A 17059-nucleotide genomic window follows, 5' to 3' on the forward strand; every position below is an offset into this window, starting at 1 on the left:
ATGAGAGGTGGGAGTATATACACCCAGGAGTACATACTAGTTTTCCTATATATATATATAGGACAAGTATAATATGTAGCTAGCTATAATATAGGTTATTCTGTAGCCAGGGTACGTGAGGCGTTCCGCGCTATTGTTTATGGCGCGGACCCCAGGAATGGCGCGCCCCAGGCTTGAAACTGGAGGGGTCCGCGCCATGGACAATGGCGCGGGTGTTGGCCGTGTTCGTGTTACAATATCCGCGCCATTGTCCATGGCGCGGACCCCAATAGCTCAGTACTGGAGGCGGAGCCAGGGGTCCGGGCCATGGACAATGGCGCGGGTGTTGGCCGTGTTCGCGCTACAATATCCGCGCCATTGTCTATGGCGCGGACCCCAAACGCTCGGTACTGGAGTGAAGCCAGGGGTCCGCGCCATGGACAATGACGCGGGTGTTGGCCGTGTTCGCGCTACAATATCCGCGCCATTGTCCATGGCGCGGATCCCAAAACCTCGGTACTGGAGGTGATACGAGGGGTCCGCGCCATGGACAATGGCGCGGGTGTTGGCCGTGTTCGCGCTACAATATCCGCGCCATGGACAATGGCGCGGATGTTTGCCGTGTTCGCGCTACAATATCCGCGCCATTGTCCATGACGCGGATCCACTACAATATCCGATCCAGCCGCGCTCCCCTCCAGCCGAGCGATTCCCTTCGGGTTGGGTCGGATGTGTGAGTTGAGTCCGGCCATAGAATAAGATATTCTATAGCTAGTTATATATAAATACATCTATATATATATATATATATATATATATATATAAATAAGCAATATAATATTATCATCTCTTCCTTCCATCACTTACCAATTACCATCAACCGGAGTCCTCATAAAGAATTTTTTTATTTTCTAGTAGGACATTTTCTCTGTAGTTACATTCGGTTCTGAGCATTCAGGCATAAATTTATTCAGGTATATCCTTCCATACGGATTATTCGTGCACAACCTGAGATTATCAAATGCATGTCATCAATTGTCACAGAACAAATTACAACAGCATCAGTCCTAGCCATATGAATTGGAGTGTGGCTGATAGCTAAGATTTCCCATGACACAAAATTCATCGGAAAAAAAATAACACGGTTCAGATGTTCTACTTTGGTTTTTTTTTTTAATTGCAGAACAGTACATCCCCTCCAGCACTGTCCTGACTGATTGGGAGATGGAAGAAATTCAATGAATCGAGCTGATCCAGGTGACACGGATGCCCAGAACAGCACCCCGACCCCAAGTTGGGGCGAGCGGCCGAAGGAGCCGGTCGAGATAAAAGCCCAGCCACCCGGTGCACCTCCCCCACCGCACCGCCCTGTCTCCTACTCCTCCTCCTCCTTCAGTCATCCTCCCCCAACCCGCCACCTTCCTCATCCTCCGCCATTTCCCCCCTGTCGCGGCAAGGCGACAGGGTTTGGCGTCCTTTCCTCCGCCGCCTAGTAGATGCTCTCTTCCTCCTCCGATCACGTGGTGCTGTTGGTTATCTTCTTCTTCGTTTCGGTTCTTGCGGCGTTCTCGGAGACTTCGGCTTCCTCTACGGCGCTCTTGCTCTTTGGCGATTCGGCATGTCTCCGTTCCACGGATACCGAGGTAAAGATCCTTGCTTTTCGTCAAGGGGTGATTCGTGAGATCTGACGATTTGCGGCGGTAGTTGTGTGCTGATTGGTGTTTGGTTCGTTTCTTGGATTAGGTGATGGGGCTCTCTTCGGCGGCGGCGTCCGGCCTAGGAAGCGAGTGTTCGCGTCGGCAGCTGGCGAGGCCGTGACGGCAGCGGCCAAGAAGCAGAAGCGGAGGGAGGAGCCATCCCTCGACGCGCTCCCGGACGAGTGCCTCTTCGAGGTCCTGCGCCGCGTGCAGGGCGCCCGCGCGCGGTGCGCGTCCGCGTGCGTCTCACGCCGCTGGCTCGCGCTCCTTGGCGGCATCCGCGCGTCCGAGACCGTACTGGTCCCGGCCCCCACCGTGCCGGACCTCAACCAGGAGTACCTCGGCGGGGACGAGGACGACGCGGAGTCCGATTTCATGTGCGACGACGGCGACCGCGAGAGGGCCCTCGTGGGCAAGGTGGCCACGGACGCCCGCCTCATGGCGGCGGCCGTCGCCGATGCGCTCCGCGGCCGTCTTGTCAGCGTTTCCGTCCGCGGGAGCCACCCGACGCGCGGCGTCACCGACAGCGGCCTCTCCGCGCTCGCCCGTGGCTGCCCGGCGCTCCGTTCGCTTTCCTTGTGGGATGTTCCGCAGGTGACAGATGCCGGGCTCGCAGAGGTCGCCGCCGAGTGCCACTCGCTGGAGCGCCTTGACATCACTGGCTGCCCGCTGATCACCGACAAGGGCCTCATTGCGGTCGCTCAGGGGTGCCCGGACTTGAAGTCACTGACCATCGAGGGGTGCTCTGGTGTTGCCAACGAGGGCCTCAAGGCAATTGGCCGGTGCTGTTCAAAGCTGCAGGCGGTTAACATCAAGAACTGCGCACATGTTGATGACCAGGGTGTGTCTGGCCTCGTCTGCTCCGCGACAGCCTCATTGGCCAAGGTCCGGCTCCAGGGTTTGAGCATTACGGATGCCTCGCTTGCTGTGATTGGATACTACGGGAAGGCAATCACAGACCTCACTCTCGCTCGCCTCCCTGTGGTTGGTGAGAAGGGGTTTTGGGTGATGGCCAATGCCCTGGGCCTGGGCCTGCAGAAGCTCAGATGTATGACTGTCATGTCCTGCCCAGGACTCACGGATCTTGCTCTTGCATGTGTCGCCAAGTTCTGCCCAAGTTTGAAGCTTCTGAACCTTAAGAGGTGCAGCAAGGTCTCAGATGGTTGTCTCAAGGAATTTGCGGAATCAGCAAAGGTTCTGGAGAATTTGCAGATGGAGGAATGCAACAAGGTTAGTCTCATGGGCATTCTTGCTTTTCTCCTCAACTGCAGCCCAAAGTTTAAGGCCCTCTCTTTGGTCAAGTGCATCGGGATCAAGGACATCTACTCCACACCTGCACAGCTTCCAGTATGCAAATCGCTTCGTTCCCTGACCATCAAGGATTGCCCGGGTTTCTCAGATGCCAGCTTGGCCGTGGTGGGCACGATCTGCCCTCAATTGGAAAATGTCAATTTGAGTGGTCTTGGTCCAGTTACCGACAATGGCTTCCTTCCGTTGATCAAGAGTTCCGAGAGTGGGCTGGTCAATGTTGATTTGAATGGTTGTGAGAATCTCACAGATGTAACTGTTTCTGCTTTGGTGAAGGCACATGGCAGTTCTCTTGCACACCTTAGTCTTGAGGGCTGCAGTAAGATAACTGATGCAAGCCTGTTTGCCATCTCTGAGAGCTGCAGCCAGCTTGCTGAGCTTGATCTTTCAAATTGCATGGTCAGCGACTATGGTGTTGCGGTCTTGGCATCGGCAAAGCAGCTCGAGCTTCGCATCCTCTCACTGTCTGGCTGTTTGATGGTCACCAAGAAGAGTGTTCCTTTCTTAGGCAGCATGTCTTCATCTTTGGAGGGCCTCAATCTTCAGTTCAACTTCATTGGCAACCACAACATTGCATCACTGGAGAAGCAACTCTGGCGGTGCGACATCCTTGCCTAGAGAACAAGAAGGCAATTAGTTGCTGAAGGTGCTGGGTCAACCTTCTCAAGATGCAAATATACGATCGTAGCGGTAGTACTTCAGTCAAGCTTCATATATGAGTCTGGTTTTTGGCTCGTGTTAGTGTGATGGTGAGTTTTCTGTTGGTCTTAGAGCCGGCTGTTTTCTGGGGGGACATTTTGGCCAAGGCTTGTTTTTTGCAGGTATCCTCCTGTGAGGATGTCTGTTCTTTGAGTTTTCGGCAGCCATCAGTGTGGCACCCTGCCCCTCCATCCCAATCTAAGCCCTTGTGATTACAGTCATTTCACCATGCAGTTTCTCAAGTCATGTTTGGAGCTCAAGTATTGTCAAGTTCGTCTTCTTTTCCAGTACTTCTGGTTATAGAGTTGCAGATATCTGCGGTCTTGAGTTTGTACCAAGTTCTATTGTCGGTGCTACCACCATTGGGAGATGATTAGCTCCATGTCTTTGATGTTTGGGTGTCTGCAATCTCTTCGAGTCCGAGCATTTGTTCCAGTCTCTTGTGTCGTGTGCAGTGTGTTGTTGGTCATGGATGGTTGCGTTTTTACGGTGTGTAGTGGTTGCCTATATCCTTGGAGATCTGACCTTGGCAAAGGTTCATACTAGATAGCCTTGCCATGTCAACCTTGGGTGGTTGTTTTTCTTCTCCAGAGACCTGATTTTGCAGGCAGGTGATTGGCTACTGTAATCTTTGCAACCTTCTGAAAATAAATAAAGTTTGTGTTTGTGCTCAAGTCTTGTGCCTTGTGATCATGTATTCATATAATCATGACATCCTTGTGCTGTTTCATTTGTGTAAATTGAAATCCTGTTTATATAACTGGAAGCCTCTGTCCTTGTGAATTGTGAGTTGCCCTTAGATGACTAGGAGCTGCTGAGATTAGGATCGTTCAGTCATGCTCGGCTCCTAGGTATTCTTTAGAAATTATATCTGCCTGCTGAAGTCTTTTAAGGGTTAGTTTGCAGATGTTGCGCAACGCTATGGAATCTAGTTGGCTAAGAGCATATTTACCCAATCTATCAAGATTTTGCTGTTATGGATAAAAAAAATGGAGGCTGCCAACCAAACAGCAATTACCCTCTGTTTGGATGAAAACGGCTGAATCTTTTTCATAGTTTTCTTTTTAATTTGAACTAAACCCTTGAAAATTAATATGCAAATCCCCCATCTAAACAGGTCATTGGGAGAATGCCCGAGACGGACCAAGAGCATCCAAGGTCTGTCATCGAAGCATTCCAGGGCATGAAAAGTGGCGTGCTGTTAGCCCGGTGCATCTACTGGCTGCTGGCAACTGCCCAGCAAAAGCCCTTGACCAGGTAATGTTCATCCTCTGCGTCCATTTCCTGTTGCTTTGAATTTTGATCCCCTTTTATGTACCGGTTCATGCACTTGCCCGCTTTGCATTTTGATCCCTCAAACTTGCGTCACTGGCGTTTGCATTCCCAGGATTGACATTTGGGTTGGGAGGCCAGGTTCATCTGAACTTGGAAGAAACTAGTGGTAAACAACATGACACCGAGTTTTTTTCTTTCTTTGTTCAGGATAGTTGAGGGTCTTGTTTAGCAGCAGTGGCACTTTTGTTTAAGGCAAGAAAGATGCGTGGACAGAGAACCTTGGCCGTAGTGAATCAGTGATGCTGCAAAGTATCAGCCACTAATTTAATAATAGCAGTAATGCGTGATTTTCATTATGCTAGTTATCATTTTGCGCCGATTTTAGCACACAATAGCGCCTGAAAATGGGTATTTATTTGATGCTTCACATTAAAGTTGAAGGTTGATGCGCGTACTTATGTTTTGTGATATATCAGTAATCGACTTGCCTTTGTTTTATTTCATTTTGGCTGACGAACGGTAGCTTGTACGGGTTAGTCTGTGGCTGCAGAATCTAGTCTGTTACCAGGATATTTGCTATTTCAACTAAGGTTTTATTGTTACGAACCTTAAAGGATGCCTCTAACTAGCTTTTACATCCAAATCTAAAGAAAAAGGTGATCTTCAAATGCCTCCGTAACGCCAAACGGAGCATCACGCGATAGATTAATGGGGAAGCAACTGAATTAATTCTGAAGTCACATAATTCTCCCACCAATCTTCGATGTGAAGGTGAGAGTGACACATTCGCTTCGTCTGCTAGCTCCCTGCAACGTCATCTGATGCTGCAAGGCAAGTAGTTCAGAGGCTAACGCACGTCAGGAAAGCATTACCCAGAGGTAGGAAACCAAGGCCTACATTGCAACAACCATTTCTCACGTCCAGAAGCCATTCCAGCGTATAGGCAGCAGAACGATTTGCATGCCCTTCACAAAATCAGATGGTCTTGGATCTCTCGAGCATTTACAAGATCTGGCATGAGCACGCCAGCCAGCTGATTGCCTGATACATATCAAGGAATCGATTCTGTGGAAATTCTGGATCCTATTACATACAGGCTGCACAACTCGCACTATACAGACTATCTAAACTGACATTGCTACAAACATCCGGTGCTATAAGCTGCCTTGTCTGATCTACTAAAGATTCAGCTGCGGTACATGTGTCGCCTGCGAAAGCAGCTTCGGATTTCAGAGAAGCTCCCATCTTTGGCTCTCATTGCTGTGTGTGTTACTGCATCAGTGGCTCAGTGCTAGGCTAGCAAGTGGTCGTCCTCAGCAATGTAGGTTTTGCAGAAACTTCTGTCGGCGTCCAGATTATACTGTCAAGTTTGCTGCATAAGTTCTTGTAGAACTGCGATGAGTTCCAAGTTAGCAGACATTAAAAGACTCTAATCAGCAGACAGAATGAAAAAAAAACTTTAAATTAGTATATTGTTAATGAAAACTGTTCCTTATAGGATACAGCGTGATCACTTTTCAGTAGTTCAAACTGCTGAACTTATCTAGAATATCAAGCTGCTCAAATCTTCTAACTGTTGCTTTGTTTATGGAGTATGAACACTTCAAGCCTAGCACACAACAACATAGATGCACATGTGTGCTTAACTGCTTAAATACTTATCCAAAAATTGATGACCAATATAGCCTCCAACTTCCCGTAGCATCAAATTATACGGTTGCAAATTTATGCTCCACAAACACGATTCATCATGACTGAATAACTAAAAAAAATTCTGTATGGATACCATCTAGTCAATAGCTATACAGCGGGCCTAAGCTAGAAAAGCTATCGGCTAATACTCTTTTTTTCCAAGATGTTAATTCTTCAACCACAATAGTGGCTAACAATATGACTAGTACAAAAGGATGAGATGCAAAGAGAACAGACCCTGTGGTATTCCAGAGTGTCACCGGCAACCTTTCGAACATTGACCATGAATAGAGAAGGGGCAACTTCAAAAATCTGATAATAACACTTCAAAGCATGAGAAAAATTGCATAATCTTGTGTAAAGACAGGTGAAACTAAAGGGCTGGACCTCTAGAACAACAGTAAATGGGCTCATTCTGTTTGATGATGCTCCTTCAAGCCGCAGCTGCAAAGTTTATCAGTATATGAAGATTAATAAAAGCTAAATGTTTATCCAACAAGTGTTCTTTGAAGCAATGTTTTCACGATTACCTTGTAATTCTGGGAATGGACCTTGAGACCCATAGATGTAGAAACAACTTCGATTGTAGCTACTATAGTCTTAGCTGGTTTTCTTGAGACAAAACGGGTTTGGCGTTTAATGAACTCCTACAAAAGGAAAATCCGTGTGATGCAAGAGGCATTAGACCAAATAATATGCCTGCCATCCATAAGCACTGCAGTTATGAATAAAGCAAACAGCAACCACACAGCAGGCACAAAAGGATCCATATCTACATGTAGGTGAAATGAAAAGTAGGTATATCTTTTGGATTTTTTAAATAATATTATTTTAATAAACAATTGCAGAAATAGGACGTGTCTTTAAAAAATGGCAACAATAATAGTCTGTTGGCAATCGGCGCCGATATGGGGCATTTAGGCAATCAGGGCGCCAACAGGGTGGTTTGAGCATTTGTGTGGCTGATAGGGTGGGGACACTTGTCCATGAAGGATCCACGTACCCTCCCGGTGTGCGCGTAGGACTTCTCGATATTTGCATGGCCGAGAAGAGGCCACGACACCACGTAGCCTTGTCAGCTATCCCACTGCCGATGAGGGGGTTTCGGCAGTCCACGCGCCAACAGGTCCGCAGGACTAAATCATGACACAACCTTTTGCTCCCCGTTCCTTCATCTTCCTCGCGCGCCTCAGCACCGAGAGGCAACAATTTAGGCCGAGGGGAGGGAAGGAGAGAGAGGAAACGGAGTAGGAGCTCAACCGGGGGAGAGTTAAGGCGGCGGGGAGAGAGTCAGAGGGTGTTGGGTGAGCTCGGCCAGCGGGCAGGTAAATTTTTCCCTTTTTGTTATTTTCTTTTCCAAACAATTTAGGCTAACCATTAGACTAGAATAAGGATTAGACATGTAGATCTAGTGTTTAGACATTGATTTAGGGTTTAGACATGTACATTTAGGGTTTAAAAATATTGGCATTGGAGATTAATTAGGGTTTTAGAGCAATTATTTGTAGAAATACATTTATGAATTATTTTAATTGTAGTAACCCGTAAGTGTTTAAAAATAGATTCCACCCTATACTTTGTAACATTTTTATAGTACGCGTATTATTTTTGTCGGTATTGTAGGAAATAATTGTTATATTAGCTAATGCAAATTAGTATGATGTCAGATCAGGAATGTCGACAGTAGAGAATTTCAGAGTATTTTGGAGATGGTTACATCAGGCAATGTGATTTCGGGCTAGACTTGAGCAATTTTGAGTACGTGGACAATAGCTTGAGTGATTTGGAAGAGATGCAACGGGTTGAAGTGTTTGGATTGCTACATAATCTATTGCAAGGTAATCCGTCACAACAGCAGTTCACAGTGAAGGTTATGATTCCTATGAAGCGTGATAAGAAGATCACACTCGTTCAGTAGTGCATATTTCCCTTGTATTAGAAGACCCCTTCGTCTTCCTCCTCCACATACACAACTCAATCACCAGAGCAACACATCCAAGAGAGAACAAGTTAAGAATTGTGGCCATCGGTGGAGGGAGAGGCCAGGGAAGGAGGACGACAGGGGGGATTTACTACCACCAGTGATGGGAGGGTTCCTTTCGTCCTGCTTCCTATTACGCGTCACTTGATGACTTCCCTTTGCAGGGAAAGAGTGATGTTCGTAGCCCATATCAGCTTAAGCTCTACGCTCACCCAAATGAGTCGTGGCCCAAGTGTTCCCATGACAACGACTGTGTTGTCCAGATGTACGATGGAAGAATTCAGGACGGGTGTCGATTCTTTAGATGTTCATGTGGGAGGGTGAGTATTCCAACTACTACATGTTCATATTATCATCTTTATCATTGGCATCGGTTCACTCTTTCCAAGACTCTGATGATGTAGACAAATGCCACTTCACAAGAAGGGTGGATCCTCCGGTTCTTCAACACAATCAAGACTACATCCCATCACCTCCAACACCAGATATTTGACCTCAAGCAGGAAGTTGACGCTATTCCCACTCCTAAGGATGAGACGGTCATATGCCTCTCCGATGACACCATATGTATAGAACCATGGTGCAATTGCGTGGGCCACAAGAAGGTTGCTCCACCACCAGCAGCAGCACAGGATGGTGGTGACGCCTGCTGGGAGGCAGGACCCTCCTCGCAATTCAATCTAAGCCAATACAACAAAAATCACAGTTGTAGCACCTCTTGCCTGACCTTTGTACTTCAATTTCTTACATCATGTTTTCAATTCCACAAAATGTGAATCCCACCATCTACCGCAACACTAGACAGGATTTGCCTCCCTTGTATGAGTATGCCTAAGTGCCATGTAACCGTATTGAAATGAATTGTTGTTGAGCTTTATTCAACCTAAACCACTGTTCTTTCTCATCATGACAAAAACTTCTGTGCATAGTTGAGAAGACAGACCATGCTTTGGCACAAAGGGAATCAATAATCCTGACCTCTCTGCACACTTTTTAGGCCTTTTTCAAATGACGTGATAACCCCATACTGAGGAATCCTAGCACCACCTTGTCTTCTAGCTATAACATGGGGAAGCCTAGCAATGGAGAGGGCACTCGCAAACTGCAGGGTGGGGGAGCCTATGCCTGAAGGGGTGCATAATCTGATGTGCTTATGTGACTCTCTTTGCAAGTAGAAGAAGTCTCGGGATATCCCCTACACCTATGGTACAATATACTTTATGTGTGCCAACTACGAGTACAACCCACCAAAGGAAAAGCGCTACAACAATTATTTGTTGGTAAAACACACAACAAACATCCCCCTCTCTGTGATTTGATGCACAACACTCTTGCATAATTCACGGATGCTAATTCTCTTTGTATGTAGTCTCCACCTCTTTGTAAGTTCTTGTAGTGGCTGGACACCAAGCAGTCGCCCGCAAATGAGGCCCACGTCTATCGCGAGGTGGCGTCGAGGAGAGAGCGCTTCAGGCGGTTTGAGGAGGAGCAAAGGCAGGAGGAGCGCAAGTGTAGAGAGGACGAGGCATGTCGTGCCCAGGAGGCGTGATGTAGATAGGGAGAGGAAGCGTGAGAGGGCCCGTCACACGATGTATGCTAGATCAGATGCTCTGAGGAAGGGGAAATATCCCCGCTACACTCAATAGAGCCTCGGTTCTATCCCTGGCAATTTACATTTCCTAAGACATAGTAGGCTTAGCTCTGGTACAGGAGTAGGTTAGCCATGATGTGTACCGTACATGCCATTTTAACTTGTGTTAGCTTGCTTAGGGTTAGGGTAAATGGTCAGTGCATGATGCCATGTGTACCATAGGAATAGAAAGGCAAACATTTGTACTCGATCATACCCTAAGCATGATGTATTTCCCCATTTCATCTATCAATATGATTGTCGGGTTTCAATTCCAAAATTTGTTCTTATTAATTATTCTAAGTATCTTAACCTAAAACTTTTAAAAAATAAATATTCAAATATTCAAAGTGTAAAAAGACTTTTTTTTAAAAATAAAACAACCATGATGGCATTTGGCTGGCCGACAGGCCTCTCGACGCCAAGATGTCTGCTGGCTCGCAGATGTGTGCTGACAATGTATTTGGGCACTGGGTCCGAACGAGAAGGGACCTGTCAGCACACCCAAACCCGACAGGTCTTGTCGGCACTGACAAGGTTCGTTCCCACCTCCACATTGCTACCACATCAGCTAGTTAGCAATTTCTCCATTTTTGGTACTTCTTTGCAATTGTTTATTAAAATATTATTATTTTAAAAAATCTATCTTTTGCTACATTAATTAATCGTGAATTCCTATAGAACTATCAAGTTGCAGCAGCCAAATACTTTTCAACACTGAAGTACTCAACAAGTTGTTTCAGAGAGCAATAGTTGCTTAAATCTTTCGTTTGTAATCAGATATTGGACTGTTTAATTTGGTTTTGCTACTGAACTATGCCTGGTCACTCAAAATTGATAGTTGAGTGGTGGTTGAATTGTGTGATTGTGTCACTGCACTGTATTCCCAGTCTTTCACATATTTTGCTTTCAATAGAAACAGGGCCAAGGTTTGGTCTATAATAGTTGCTTAAATATGTAGTGAATAATTAAGATTTATGAAAGAGTAAGTTTCAAAAAACACGTTCTTTGGCATATGTATCAGAGTAAGTTTCACAAAACTACAGCTATTTTGACATAATACCCCAGAACTACAACTTTGGGGGTTTATTTCACATAACAACAACTATTATGACACATGTTGCCATAGAACTACACCTTTGTGAGTTGTGACAACCACCTGTTTCTGACACTGTACCTCAAAACTATAACTATTTTGACACCTTTGTCACAAAGTTGTAGTTCTGAGGTAAAAAGTGTCAAAATAGTCATAATTCGGTGAAGGCCCCAAAAGTTGTAGTTCTATGTTTACTATTTCAAAATAGTTGTAGTTTTATGAAATTTAATCAAAAGCTACAATTTAAGTGAGTGTATAAAAAATACACATTTAGCGGCACCTTTATAAAAAAATATAGACATTTAAGTAAATGTATCAAAAAACTACAGATGTAGCTGATATGTCACCAAAAAAACTACACATTTAGAAATTTGATTGACCCGCGTAAAAGTGTAGCTTTTTATACATAGCCGAAAGAACCTATAGTTTTTTTTATAATGGGCATCGCTAAACGTGTAGTTTTTCTATACACTCGCTTAAATGTGTAGTTTCTTGATAATGTGTGCCACTAAATGTGTAGTTTTTTTGTTACATTCACTTAAATGTGTAGTTCTTTAACACATATGCCAAAGAACTTGTAGTTTTTTTTTAATTTACTATTTATTACAAGAACTGGCCATACAAGAAAAAACGGAAAACACAGGTCAAGTTACATCACGTTTGTTAAACAGGAAATATACTGCCGAGATCTTCTTTCTTGAGACTATGAAAAACGGGGAACAGTAGGCAACACTAGCAAACCAGAAGGTAGCACAGATGAAATAGTTATAAAAAATTACTAATGGAAAAAGAGTTGGCAGATCAAATTCAAATCTCCACATGATATTTTCCCATCAATGTTTCAAACTTTACTGTGCTATTTAATACCATCATTTTAAATGTTCCACTATGCTGATGAAAAAGAGTTGGAAATTACCTGTTGCCTATCAAACAATGCTGAAAGATCCAAACCCTGAGATAGAGTAATCATCTCAAATGCATTCATCATAAGAGGACCACCACCATCCTTGTGAGTCACTTCCTCAGATACATACTTGTCCTGCAGAAAGAAATATAGCATAAAATAAACTGAAGAAACAAAACCTTTAAATGGACGGTAGAACCATAGGGAATTTCTGATGACTCTGAAAGGCGATAACTGAGTTTACAACATGCCTAGATGCACCAATTAATAATTTATTCACAAACCTCAATATTGTCGAAAACAGCCTGAACATCATCCAGGCTGACATTTTCATCTTCACCACGTCTAATAGCTGCATAGTTCTTCTTAAACCATGGGTCTCCCATTATTTCTTCAATAGTGATACGCTGCAAAAAACAGTGCAGGGACATGAAAAACTGACACCATCAATTTGTGAATACAGATAACTGGAGTGCGGATTTCGTATCAACGGTTCGGGCATCCCAATTAGCGAATATAGCATGTTGCAATGTTTCAAAAAAACCATGTACGTAGTACACAAAATGTTAAGTAAACCTACAGGAATTCAATTTCAAATTCATCCTAGATGTCAAGAAACAGAATAGACGGAATCAATCCGGCATTGTTAATCATGTGCTAAAAGTACCAGTTGTGTTTTTTGAATCTTGATAGGTGAAAGATCGTTTGCAATTTGCATTATATTTATACAATTTGTTGTAGCAAGTTCTTTCATTGACCATGTATACGAGAAATCTCAAACATATATCAGAACAACCATATAAACAAATATATGATTAAATACTTATACAGAGTTTCTCAAACTATTTAATAGATAGAGTGGGCTGAAGGTAACTGAGTAATTGGTGGTCCAAATACCAGAAGATGAAATGAAGCAAGCTTGTGCTTGTACTTACAGTTATTGGATTTGGATCAAGTATTCTTTGGATCAATGACTTAGCTCCTGGGGAGAACCAATATGGGCACGAATACTGAGCTGCAGTTATCTTGAAATGCGAAAAAAAAAATAAGTGTGTTGTTCCAGTTTTACATGGCCAAAGTAATTGTGCGAATAAAAAATTTTAGGAGATAAAGATCTGTGCACAATTGCACACATAAAACGGAGATGATACCTTTTCATACAAGCTTGGAAGGTTATTTTCCTCAAAGGGGAGGTAACCAGCCATTAAAACATAAAGAATAACACCACATGACCAAACATCTGCCGCAGATCCGTCATACCCATTGTTTCCAAGCACCTAAAATAGTAATTCAAATTAAAATAATACAAAATATATGTACCGAGACACTCATGATTTTATCTGAAAATTTGAAACATGAGTACAGTGACACAGACAACAGAAATTAGTGAATAACAGGCCAATAACTACAGCTTAGGATGAACATGGAAAACAAAATACACGATTTTTCATTACAAGATAACGGCATCTTCAATGACTCCTCCCAAATCATGTTTAGATTGTTTAGCATTTTTTATCAGTAACTCATACCTCAGGAGCAACATAATTTGGAGTTCCACATGTTGTGTGAAGAAGGCCTGCTCCCTGGGGGAAGCTCCTTATCAGCACAGTACAAGGACAGAAATATAAGTAGGCAGTATCAACAAAATCAGAAACTTACATTCTGGGACAGTGTGCTAAGTCCAAAATCAGAAACTTTTAAGTTTCCACGTGAGTCGAGAAGCAGATTTTCAGGCTACAGAAAAAGGCCAAAATTGTCAAGAGTGAGAAAGTGCAATTAGTGAATGGCTAAACAATTGGCACATTCATCTATTATCAAGGACAGACCTTCAAATCTCTGTGATACACTCGTTTGCTATGGCAATAATCAATGGCATCAATAAGCTGCTGGAAGTACTTCCTAGCTTCATTCTCATGAAGCTTCCCTTGGCGGGCCTACAAATATGAGATGGTATCAGTTATCACAGGTTAATATTTCAAAATGTACACAAGAATCAATTAATAAAATGCTGTATGCTCCCCCAAAATTAAATTGTAGAAACCCTCAAGCATCTTTGGTAACCAATGGATTGACTTCAAGCCTCATTTACTTCAACACTTGTAATTTATTTTATTTTTTGTCCGACTCAAGCACATAAGCATTTTTCTCATAAAAATATAGGGGGGAATGATTTTTTTCAATCTATTGGGAGGTAGTGGGCCTTATCTGTTGGGAACAAGTTTCCCTCGCATTATGGGAGATAGCATGATATGGAATTTAGAGTTCACATAGAGAAACACTGTGCACATAAAAAAAAAGTTTAGTTCAAGTAGGGCAGCAGCAGGAATGCTTTAAATTATTATTATTATTCAGGAGAAGGAAGGAATACTTTAAATTAACTGAAGCTAGTTGTGACACATTCTGATCACTGTATACATCTGCTTAAATATATGAGGTGTAGAATGAAGTAATGCAAAATTAAGCTACTCCATGGAAGTATCGTAGAACATAAGATACTTACTATTTTATCAAACAGTTCACCTCCAGTGACAAGTTCCAAGATTATGTATATCTTTGTCTTTCCAGCTAGCACCTACAAAATAATGAAAATGCTGGTAATGAAAAGAAAGCTAGATATATAGAGGGTTAAAATTTACAGTTAGATAAGTAAACATAGAAAATTGTAAGGACCTTTATGGCATACCACATACCTCATTAAGCCTAACTATGTTGGGGTGTCTTACAATCTTCATTATTGATATTTCCCTTTTGATCTGCCAATAAACACAATTAGTGAGCTCATTGGAGTAATCAAAGCAAAACTTCATTATGGAACACACTAAGAAAAGATATGTAATTATTTAGTAACTGGAGGTAATTCTCAGTTTTATAACACAAAATGATAAAAATTGAAGATGTAAATTAACTTGGAGGCCAGATAAAGTTGTCTCTTTTAGTCATCTGCAATTTTTGTAAACAGCAGATATAAAAATATGTCCACACTCGTATAAACCGAAAGCTTGAAATAGTTCGATCATTCCTCTCAATGTTAATCTGGTTGACTGCCTGTGGCTGTTTATCGATTTGTAGAACTGTCATAACAAAAAGGTACGCTTAAAGTGCAATTGCAATGGATGAGCATATCGCACATAATTAAGCAATGGGAGACCCCTCATTCATCAGAGAAGCAGTAAATCCTAGTTAGGTAGACCTTGCTTGGTCTTGGAGAGAGCATCTGCTCTTTGCTTACCAATCCGAAATCATAGTAACAAACTTTTTAATTTCACGCATGACATGATTCAAGAAGCGCTCGCTCACAGGCCGTCTTCAGTTCAACATACCATATCAACTATTTCCAATCCCTGGTGGTGGTGATGCCCAAGTCAACCACTTACTGCAGAAACCCCAGAGCTCAGGTTGGGTCGAGCCCGAATGCCGTACGGAATCCGCCCTCGTCCTAAAATCTCCCTCAAAAGGGACATTATAGCTCAAATCGAATGGGGGAAAACATAGCTAATTGTTTTAGTTCAGAAAAAAGGAGTGGCGGTGCTTGGGATAGTTTAATCATGAGGCGGAGGTGCCCACAACTTGCTCGGATTACTGTGTGGTGCGCGTTTCTCTCTAAGTATATTCCGGACCGCATCGGAATTCCCCACCTTTCTGGCGGAACATTCGACGATACCTAGTTCGTAGCTGCTCAGGATCAAAAGGGCTGCCAGGGGTAGAAAAGATTGGAATCTGGCTTGGTTTTGTGGCTCTGTGGTAGCGCCTAGTGGAGACTGGGATCGGATGGCGAGGGATGAGGCGGAGGGTACCTGGTGCAGCATGCGGTGGTTGAGGATGGTGTCCTTGTCGAGCACCTTCATGGCGACGGCGGCGCCCGTGTCGGCGTCTACGGCGAACTTGACCTTGGCGAAGGTACCCTGGCCGATGGTCTGGCCCACCTCGTACCGCCCCACCCGCTTCTTCCGCCTCGCTGCGCCCACCATTCCCGGCGCCGGGCCGGTCGTCTTCTCGCCGCGGGGCTCGTGCGTGCGAGCGAGCGAGCGGCGATTGGGGTTGGGTTTCGTTCGCGTGCGCGATCGATGTGACGACGGTTCGGCGGGAGGGGAGGCGAGTCAACGAGATGGGGTTGCGGGAGGGGCGGCTGCGGCCGTCGCCAGCGGCGCGGTCGCTATATAAAGATGACGAGATGCTGCGCCGCCGTCGTCCGTGCGTGAGTCAGCTTCAGTAGCCGGGCTACTTTACTCGTGGCGCTTTCCAACCAGGAAAAGATACGTTTTAGCTTTTCCTGTCCCCCGCCTCCCCCGCCTCCGGAAATGATCTGGACTTTATGGGCATACTTGTTACAGCTCAACTATAGGTTTTTTTACTCGGTTTTAGAAATTTACGGTGAGGTAGATCTGTTTTGCAGCTGAAGTTGACAGTAAAAATGTTTGGTTTGTAGGGTGACTTCTGATACAGGAATGAGAGGTTTTTAATTGTCAACTATATTTTTATAGTGTTATATGTACATTGTTTTTATATATAAATATTTGTGTTTGTTTGGTTATATTAAATACGATACGTAGAATTTTTGAGTTTTCAACGTAAAAAATATTGTTTAAGTGTATATTTTTAGTCTAAAATAAAAATAAAATGACTCACTCAAATACCTCTAGCTTATCACAACTCTAGCTTCACTACTTATTATATTTAAGAGATAATAATCTTAAAAAATATTTAGAGTTAAAGCACTGCTAAAATAGAACTGAAATGGTTCAGTTAGCTTTTTCGTCACCTCTTAAACTCCTAGCTCGCTTGTGTTCCATTCCATCAA

At 43.8% G+C, this 17059-nt stretch overlaps 2 protein-coding genes and 1 pseudogene across 2 annotated transcripts; 2 read left to right on the forward strand and 1 right to left on the reverse strand.

Moving 5' to 3' along the window:
* The first annotated feature begins 1314 nt into the window (after nucleotides 1-1314).
* Nucleotides 1315-4357, forward strand: LOC133926992 (EIN3-binding F-box protein 1-like). The gene is made up of 2 exons (XM_062373201.1): nucleotides 1315-1622; nucleotides 1723-4357. The coding sequence occupies exons 1-2, from the start codon at nucleotides 1598-1600 to the stop codon at nucleotides 3600-3602; spliced, it is 1905 nt and encodes a 634-aa protein (XP_062229185.1). The 5' UTR covers nucleotides 1315-1597; the 3' UTR covers nucleotides 3603-4357.
* Nucleotides 3912-4357, forward strand: LOC133927728 (uncharacterized; annotated as a pseudogene).
* Nucleotides 4358-5837: 1480 nt separating this feature from the next.
* LOC133926993 (CBL-interacting protein kinase 24-like) lies at nucleotides 5838-16401 on the reverse strand. The gene is made up of 14 exons (XM_062373202.1): nucleotides 16056-16401; nucleotides 14952-15014; nucleotides 14762-14833; nucleotides 14088-14195; nucleotides 13921-13995; nucleotides 13791-13844; nucleotides 13413-13538; nucleotides 13197-13286; nucleotides 12546-12668; nucleotides 12274-12396; nucleotides 7181-7297; nucleotides 7038-7094; nucleotides 6888-6962; nucleotides 5838-6350 (listed from the first exon to the last, which is right to left on the reverse strand). Exons 1-14 carry the CDS (start codon nucleotides 16227-16229, stop codon nucleotides 6255-6257), a joined length of 1353 nt encoding a protein of 450 aa, XP_062229186.1. The 5' UTR covers nucleotides 16230-16401; the 3' UTR covers nucleotides 5838-6254.
* Nucleotides 16402-17059: the final 658 nt, after the last annotated feature.

Source organism: Phragmites australis, chromosome 8, assembly GCF_958298935.1.
Source record: "Phragmites australis chromosome 8, lpPhrAust1.1, whole genome shotgun sequence".
In the NCBI taxonomy this organism is placed as follows: Eukaryota; Viridiplantae; Streptophyta; class Magnoliopsida; order Poales; family Poaceae; genus Phragmites; species Phragmites australis.